Below are 8,925 nucleotides of genomic sequence, written 5' to 3'. Positions count from 1 at the left end.
CAAAATCATGGGAGCAAGGCAATGAGCAACGAAAGAAGAAATGACCCCAAAATTAGCAAGAACTCTACTAATTTCTAGCAATTTGTGCAGCATTTTTCATCAATTTGTTCTTTGCCTTTTCCTATGTTTTGGGGTTCAAAAGTTCGAATACTCCTGAAAAATGCCCGAAAGCAGCACAAGCAAAGTGATGTCACTCCAGATTTCAAAGGGTACCTTATTAGGGGTTATTGTTGCCCTCTCTCTGGTTGGGATGACCAAAAAAAATTCATTACCATACACAAAGCTATAATTTCTTTGATGTTGATGTTGTATGATGTCTGATATTTTTCACTTAAAAAAGGATAAGTGATGTTTGAGAAGTGAGTTGCACATTATGTTTACAGTGACCACAGCCCTTTATTTTTTTTTAAATCAAATATTAATAGACTGAGAAAGAAGTTCCATCAAAACCTGAAACAGAGATCTCAAAGCTGTACAAATAAAACCAAAACTATATACATGACAAGAGGTAAGTAAGAGTGTGTTTTTTTTAAATAAATCTGGTTAACATTTAAAACCAAATTTGTATTCCAAGTTGTTAGACAGACTCTCGGTGCTGAGAGATGAAGCTCATCAGGTATTAAATTATGATTTTGTTTAACGCTTTCAAACCCAAGCAAATTGGCCAGATTCCTTTCAAGAACTTTTAAGGGGGCAGTGATTAACTTTACAAGAACTAACCTAAACTTTAACAACTTATCAAGAATTTCTGAAAATCTGCAAAACAAAAAAAAATTGAGCTCTCTCTTCTCTTTATCAGGTTATTTTTTGGTCACGTTTTACTAATTTCTTGTAATTTGTGGGACATTTCTTGCCAAGTTGCTCATTGCCTTTATCTGTATAAAAAAAGCAAACCAGTTTGCTCTGGTTTCAGAGCTTTAAATGCCTGTGAGAGGCTTCCGAGCGCAACACGAGAAAACTGACTCCAATGCATGTTTCAAAGGGTTAAAGATTACAAATGCAAGATATGATTAAAAATATAGTATCATCAACATGTTCAAAATGCAAACACTTCTGTTTGAATTAAACAGAACATGAGAAGATTTTAGTGTCACCAGGTCATGACTCAGTGCGTTCATCATGTGCATGATGTTAACCCCTCACTGACGGCTGTAAGTGAGCGACATCAGCGATTGCCTGTAACTGTTTGCTCTGTGTAAAGCTGCCACGTTTCTCCTCCGTGCTGTTTTTGGAGCTCTACCTCTGCTGTTGGAATGGGGCTTGTATGTCAGGACGGCCATGACTGTGCATATGAGGCTAGAGATCAGTGTCAGTTTCCAACAAGGGCTCTATATTTAGCTGGTGAGGGGACTGGGTGACCCAGTCTGACTGCAGCACGCACAGAGACACTTCTCTGGACCCCAACACTCTTTGACCTAGGTGCTGTTCCTTTTTAATCACTGTGTGGTGAGGGGGGAAAGGAGGTGAGTTATCTATACTTGATTTACTCACTGAAAATCATTCTGCAGTATGCATGTTTATTTCCCTCTTGGATGTACTGTGATTTTTCAAAGTTTTGCCTTTACAGCATCCCCACACCCCCATGTCCGGCTGTTGTGCAGAGTGGATGCTGCTTGGCCATGGAGCTGTTCTCTGTGTCCCGCTGAGTGGCCATCTTGGTGATCAGTGAAGCCAGCATGTGTCAGTCGGAGATGCCAGGGGCCGGACTGGGCCTCAACAGTCCGGACCCGCTTGTGAGAGAGGCTTACCTGATGGCCCATGACTACATAGACTATGTGATCACAGGAGGGGCCGATGGCACCATGGGCCCTGCCCCAACAGCCTGCACCACAGCCCTGCGTCACGCCGGGGACGAGCTCCTCACCCGCTTCCCCATTTTCTTCAGGCGTTGGCCTCGCGTCTTCCAGGATGTGACGGAGCACACGGCCTGCCCCACACTCATGAGCATCCTGGATGAGCACTTCTTCTCCCCTGTCCCTGGGGCCCACCGCAGGGACCTGGCCTGGAGCGCGGTGCTGTCGGTGTATGTGCTGGCTGGCCAGATGGCTCTGCACTGCCGGGACAGAGGCATGGTGGAGGCCCTGCCCCAGCTGAAGGAGTGTGTGGGGGCCTACGTGGAGAGGGTCATCTGCCCTGAGATACGAGACAAGGGAGGATGGGTAAGATACAACACGCTTATTCTCTTCATCCACCTACTTTAACCCTTTGGAACCTGGAGCGACGCCTTATACAATATTATAACCTTATCATTAACCCTTTAATACCCGGATTGTCATAAGTTTCCTTTTGCTGCGTTCAGATGCCTTAACAAGCACCTGAAACCTTATATTTGTTTGGCTTATTTTGAAAACTTTGAAAAAGGCAATCAGCAATTTGGAAAGAGATGTCCCGCATTTGAGAAAAAAGAAAAAAGAAAAAAGAAAATGGTATGAGGTTATTAGAAAATCAGCTGAAACTTAGCTTTGGGGCGATTTTATGATATGATCAAAAAAACTAAGGAAAATGTCTATGAATATAATCATTATATATTTAGAGTTATTATACAAAATAAAACACTTTAAAAATATATTTCTTTTTTTATTTTTAGCATGTTTATTTATTTATTCACTTTTTTTTTGTTTCTTATTTTCAGGTAATTTTCTTGTAACTTTTGGTAAATGCCTTGCTAATTTTTTGGCCATTTTGTTTTTGTAAGGTGCTCATTGTCTTCTTTCTGTCATGCCTTTGAAAGAAATTAAGCCAATTTGTTCAGGTTTTCAAGGGGTTAAACCCTGAACACATTGTTGTGATTTCTTTCAAAAGCATATATGTTTTTAAAAAAGCAATTAGCAATTTGGTAAGACATGTTCAACAACTTGCAAAACATAATAAGATTTAGAAAATGTATTTGCTTGCAAAAATGTCTAGGACTTTATAATTATCACATATTTACATATTCAAATTTATTTTACTTAATTGTTGTTATTATTATAACATATACTAATACTATGAAGCACTTTTTCAAAGTCTTGTTTACCTTGTTGTTTTTTACTTCCTCTTTTTCTTTCTTTTTCTTTTTTTTTAAGTTTCAGGTAATTTTCTTGCATTTATACTAATTTCTTACAATATTCAAATCTTTGAACCATAAGCACATTGGTGTGATTCTTTAGACAATTTCATAAGTCAAATATTGCCAAAAAAAAAGGAAAAAAAAGATTATTTAAAATTAAGTTAGAGAACTATTAGTATTTTGAAGCACTTTTTCAGTCTTGTTTGATTGTTTGATTACTTTCTTTTCTTTTTTGTATTAATTTTCAGGTCATTTTCTTGAATTTATTGTATATTTTTTAAAGAAAACAAATACATTTTCTTAACAACACAGGTTCTCAGGCAACTAAGTCTAAGCCCAACAGCCATGCTCCATCATGGCAAACAAAAAGAAGAGCTCAGCTTCCTTTATCACTCCCTTCTTTAAGATCTTTCAACCTGGATTCTAGTTTTTGTGTTAAATTGGGCTGCGGGAAGTAAAAATGCAACACTGCCTCATAAGGCTGGTCATTTCATTTAATATTTTTGTACAAATGACCACAATCTAATTGCCACACTCTGGGGCTTTGTGTAAACCAACCTTTAATATTTTGTTTTTTGTTATTTATTTTGTTATTTATATATATATATATATATATATATATATATATATGTGTGTGTGTGTGTGTGTGTGTGTGTGTGTGTGTGTGTGTATATGTGTATATATGTATATGTATGTGTGTGTGTGTGTGTATATGTATGTATGTATGTATGACAAAAAAATAGATCGTCATTTTTGGGTTACTGACTTTTGTATTGATTGTCTTTCTTTAGTGATAAATACAAACATAGTTTGACTGACATATCCTTTGAACATAGAGACATATTATCACAGTATGTTGTACTGAAATGTATAATTTCCTTGAAACTTAAATCTCCTGCTGTCTCTGACAGAGTGGTTTCGTGTCCCGCTTTGGAGAGAAGCTGGGTTTGGAGAGCCAGGTGAAGAGGGTGTGCTGTTGGACGCTGCTGGCTTTGGCCATGAGCATTCTCATCTACTGCCTCTGGAAGAGAGTGACTTAGCCAACACTGCCACCCAGTGAACACAGCCACTAGCTGTCCAGCAGCCAGGGATGGAGGGAAATGTCGGCAGGATTTTATAAAGCAGAACTCTGCCCAACCAGTCAATAGCGGATACACATCAATATAATTCACTTCACTGACAGTATTCTCTGTTCAGCTGCTGCAGATTTGTTGTAGTCTGTGACATAAGAGCATTTAAGCCATTCCAACAGTCACATGCTGGTGAAAACTGGTAGCTTTACAAGGTTGTTTGTGCTCTACATGAACTTTGATCTGGTATGAGTCAGCTGTGTAAGTGTACTGTAGTTTGGATTACACAGCAGACCATCATGCTCTGTATTTCTGCTTCACTCATGCTTTTATTAAAGACACTTTCTGTTCAACCATATTTGTGTTGCAATCTGGCCACTTGTTTTCAGCTAATCCCAAAATAGTAAAACACTGTTGTATACTGAACTCAGGCATTAATACTTTGTAACCTGAGCAAATAAGTTTAATTTATAACCTGACATTTTGCAAAAGGAAAGGTAAATTTAACTTTATTTAAATACACATTGGATACCTTAAAAACTAATTTAGGTCATTTTCTTGTCATGTTTCTAATTTCTTTGATTTGCAAAACCTCTTACCAAATTGCATTGTTTTTTTATACATATTTTCAAACAATCAAATGTACTCCAGTATATCTTTCAATGAATGCAAAGGCATCTGAATGTGGCACAACACTTAAAAATCTGCTGATAGCTGTTAACTTTGATTTTTAAAAATAACTTTCTTGCAAATTGATAACTATACAGCTAGTCTTTGGTATGCATTTGCACCAATATAAAAAAAACTTTACCCATTATCCTCAATACATTTTCAGCTCAACTGTTTTAATCAATCCAGGACAGCAGACTTCTTATATGCAGAAGAACTTTTATTAACATGAACAGCAGACAGAACACTGAAAACTGGAAGAACTTAGAACATTACATTTCATTGCAGACAGAACACTGCAAACTGGAAAGGACTTAGAACATTACATTAGACTGCAATGCTTTGACAGCAGAGCTTTGGAAAAGTGATACATTTAGGCCAGCTCCTCCTCTCCCTCCTCTTCAAACTCGCCCTCCTCCTCGGCAGTGGCATCCTGGTACTGCTGGTACTCGGACACCAGGTCGTTCATGTTGCTCTCTGCCTCAGTGAACTCCATCTCATCCATGCCTTCGCCAGTGTACCAGTGGAGGAAAGCTTTGCGCCTGAACATGGCTGTGAACTGCTCAGAGATGCGCTTGAACAGCTCCTGGATGGCTGTGCTGTTGCCGATGAATGTGGCGGCCATCTTGAGGCCACGGGGAGGAATGTCACAGACGGCGGTCTTGACGTTGTTGGGGATCCACTCAACGAAGTAGCTGCTGTTCTTGTTCTGCACGTTCAGCATTTGCTCGTCCACCTCCTTCATGGACATGCGACCACGGAAGATGGCGGCCACTGTCAGGTAGCGACCATGACGTGGGTCACAGGCGGCCATCATGTTCTTGGCGTCGAACATCTGCTGGGTCAGCTCTGGCACGGTTAGCGATCTGTACTGCTGGCTGCCTCGGCTTGTGAGGGGAGCGAAGCCAGGCATGAAGAAGTGCAGACGGGGGAATGGCACCATGTTTACAGCAAGCTTACGCAGGTCAGCGTTGAGCTGTCCAGGAAACCTGAGGCAGGTGGTGACGCCGCTCATGGTTGCAGAGACCAAGTGGTTGAGGTCACCGTATGAGGGGGTTGTGAGTTTGAGGGTACGGAAACAGATATCGTACAGGGCTTCATTATCGATGCAGTAGGTCTCGTCTGTGTTTTCTACAAGCTGGTGGACTGATAACGTGGCGTTGTAAGGCTCAACAACTGTGTCTGATACTTTGGGGGAAGGCACCACACTGAAGGTGTTCATGATGCGGTCAGGGTACTCTTCACGGATCTTGCTGATGAGCAGGGTGCCCATACCGGAGCCTGTGCCACCACCCAGGGAGTGTGTAAGCTGGAAGCCCTGGAGGCAGTCGCAGCTCTCAGCCTCTTTCCTCACCACATCCAGGACAGAGTCCACCAGCTCTGCGCCTTCTGTGTAGTGACCCTTAGCCCAGTTGTTGCCAGCCCCGCTCTGACCTGTAAGACAAGAATCAACATTAATTTCATACACTTTGAGGCTTGATGAGTAGCAGCTTAAGTTAAGGAAGATTTGAGACTTTTGTAAATGCCATTTGGAATTAAGTTTAAGTTCAATTTTATAATAAGAAAAACAGGCAATTTTAGTTTGCTCTTTGTGGAGTGGAACACGTGAGAACAATGGACACTTTATATTATCATAAAAGTATTTATTTGGTTTACCAACAAGAAATGGGAAATATCTGGCATGTCTGGCCTGTTTTTGGGCCATGTTGTGTTTCTTAATTCACCTGTGAGACTCAGCTGCTTGCATTTCCAGCAGATTAAAGAAAAGGAATTTACTTGATCAGCAGGAACCTTGTAAAATTTTCTGGACTTGAAGTTTTACAATAATTGTAATAAAAAAATTACCGAACACAAAGTTGTCTGGTCTGAAGACCTGGCCAAAAGGTCCAGACCTCACAGAGTCCATGGTGCCTGGCTCCAGATCAACCAGCACAGCACGGGGCACATATTTACCACCTACAAAAAAAAGTATTAGGATTAATGAGGGGCAGATGTACACAAACACACACACATATATATATATATATATATATACATACATACATACACACACACACACACACACACACACACATACATACCGCACATGCACGCGCACACACACCTCTTCACTTACCTGAGGCTTCATTGTAGTAGACATTGATCCTGTCCAGCTGCAGGTCACTGTCACCGTGGTATGTACCAGTTGGGTCAATACCGTGCTCATCACTGATCACCTCCCAAAACTGTAAATCAAAACAAGGTAAACCATTTACATCTAAAACATCAACTCAGAATGCAAAATTAAGGCAGAAATGATGCCTGAATATATATACTTAATGTTAAAAAGTGGAGGCGAAACATTATTTCCCGCCGAGCTGACTTCGCGCGCGCGGCCCGACCCCCCATTGGCTGCGACTCAGGGGTTATGAATTTGAAAATTCCTGCTACGTCACTAACCGCCAAGCCCGCCCACCACAGGCAGAAGCCGGGCGCAGTCCGAAAGGCAATGCCAAGTAGGCCGGCGCGAGCCGGAAACCGTTATACTAATCACTTGGTATATACCGCTATTTTAAAAAAAACAGGTAAACCACATTTATATCTTCATACCGATAAAATAAAGTTACAGGGTAACATAACGTGGCTTGTATCCGTTATTTGATCGACATTGGTCACTTCCTTTTTCGCATTGCAGTAACGTTTGCCAAATGAACAATGGCGACTTTAAGCTTGTCTTTCGACGTAAATCCCGTTAAATAATGTTTAAACTGTTAGTTAACGGCTTTACTATTAGCTGCAACTTACGGCCTAGGATTCAATTCTCCACACAGAAGACTAAACTACATCACAAAATTTTTAATTTTAATTTAATTTTTTACCCCCATCTACACTCCGTTAGATTACGGCTCAAAAGACGTCCAAAAAATGCCACTGCTTTAAATTAAACATTAATCAGCAGCATTCAGGAGTAGGGCGCATTCATTTTCCCAGGGTGTGGTTTCTGGGACGCGTAGAGGCACAAAGCACCGGCTCCTCGAGCAGGGAACACGGTGTTTCCAAATGAAATAACTCATTTTATAATTAAAAAAAAACACATTAAGGTTTACTAACCTTGGCACCAATCTGGTTTCCGCACTGGCCGGCTTGAAGATGAACAATTTCCCTCATTTTTAATTTCTGGAGGTAGCGTAGATTATGCTATAACTGATTTCGTCGTTCTGTTGTGCGTGCTCAACGGCTCAACCCTCGGTTATATACTACATATAGCCCCGCCTACCACACCACAACTCGAATGTGTATTGGCTGATTTGCGTAAGCATTCGTTACTGACACAAATTCAAACCAATCAAATGTTCACATGCTTATCCGCCATTGGCCTAATCCGCTGTCAATCACATTCATCTCCAACGTGTGACTAACGTCTAATCTGTAGACGTTGGCCTACTTCTCATGATGGCGGAATGGGAATGCGACACTTCTAATGCATTTTGTTCTGCATTTCATAATCGGATATTGGCGTCTGTAGGAGACAGTGAAACATTTTATTCTAACGATTGAAGAGAAATATTTTCATTTGTCCAGTTATAAGACAGCAATATTAGTTGGCTGCTACGAAGCTACAGTCCACGTGGCTGATGAACAGAACACAATGGTTCAGTTTAGCATAAATTTCGCCAGCGGAAACTGTCGCAACGGAGCTGGACATGACTGGCGTGGCTACAAGCACAGCTTTCAGTCATGTGCCTCTTAGGCAAAGGAGTCTACAGCTTTTCATTCCAGTTCAGCAAAACAACAGCTAGGCCTTTCACATGTTAGTTCCCCTTTCTGTGGTTCAGGTTATGGTAGTGAGTTGATGTGGTCTGGAATGAAAAACTGCATTCTTGATTTTGATGGTGCATGATTAACCCCTTGAAATCTGAGCAAATTGCTTTATCTCAAATAAAAACATTTGAGGCAATCAACAACTTAAGAATTTTACAACATTTTTTACAACATTTTTATTATTGCTTTTCTAATGATTATTTTGATCATTTTTTCACCAATTTTTGAGTTCATTTTCTTGTCAGCTTGACCTAATTTCAGACAATTTTCGGGACATCTCTTGCCAAGTTGCATGTTGTCTTTAGCCATGTTTTCATATAAAATCAAACCAATTTG

The 8,925-nt window shown here is 40.5% G+C and overlaps 2 protein-coding genes across 2 annotated transcripts; one reads left to right on the top strand and one right to left on the bottom strand.

Moving 5' to 3' along the window:
- The first annotated feature begins 1,322 nt into the window (after window positions 1-1,322).
- On the top strand, window positions 1,323-4,477 carry bcl2l16 (BCL2 like 16). Its single transcript, XM_042487618.2, has 3 exons — window positions 1,323-1,463; window positions 1,568-2,159; window positions 3,961-4,477. The coding sequence occupies exons 2-3, from the start codon at window positions 1,677-1,679 to the stop codon at window positions 4,087-4,089; spliced, it is 612 nt and encodes a 203-aa protein (XP_042343552.2). The 5' UTR covers window positions 1,323-1,463; window positions 1,568-1,676; the 3' UTR covers window positions 4,090-4,477.
- A 510-nt stretch (window positions 4,478-4,987) lies between these two features.
- Window positions 4,988-8,038, bottom strand: tubb2b (tubulin, beta 2b). Its single transcript, XM_042487617.2, has 4 exons — window positions 7,879-8,038; window positions 6,905-7,013; window positions 6,634-6,744; window positions 4,988-6,222 (listed from the first exon to the last, which is right to left on the bottom strand). Exons 1-4 carry the CDS (start codon window positions 7,933-7,935, stop codon window positions 5,162-5,164), a joined length of 1,338 nt encoding a protein of 445 aa, XP_042343551.1. The 5' UTR covers window positions 7,936-8,038; the 3' UTR covers window positions 4,988-5,161.
- Window positions 8,039-8,925: the final 887 nt, after the last annotated feature.

Source organism: Plectropomus leopardus, chromosome 4, assembly GCF_026936395.1.
Source record: "Plectropomus leopardus strain MGB_pleo_1.0 chromosome 4, ASM2693639v1, whole genome shotgun sequence".
Classification (NCBI taxonomy): Eukaryota; Metazoa; Chordata; class Actinopteri; order Perciformes; family Serranidae; genus Plectropomus; species Plectropomus leopardus.
Note: the sequence above shows the minus strand (reverse complement) of the source record. Positions and strands in the feature narration are given on the sequence as shown.

Bases quoted from the DNA above. Each gene is read 5' to 3' on its own strand.
- tubb2b (XM_042487617.2), bottom strand. From the start codon at position 7,935: ATGAGGGAAATTGTTCATCTTCAAGCCGGCCAGTGCGGAAACCAGATT. The intron at 6,745-6,904 runs GTAAGTGAAGAG...TTTTTTTTGTAG, and splicing joins CTACTACAATGAAGCCTCAG to GTGGTAAATATGTGCCCCGT. The intron at 6,223-6,633 runs GTAATTTTTTTA...CTTGTCTTACAG, and splicing joins ACCAGACAACTTTGTGTTCG to GTCAGAGCGGGGCTGGCAAC.
- bcl2l16 (XM_042487618.2), top strand. From the start codon at position 1,677: ATGTGTCAGTCGGAGATGCCAGGGGCCGGACTGGGCCTCAACAGTCCG. The intron at 2,160-3,960 runs GTAAGATACAAC...TGTCTCTGACAG, and splicing joins TACGAGACAAGGGAGGATGG to AGTGGTTTCGTGTCCCGCTT.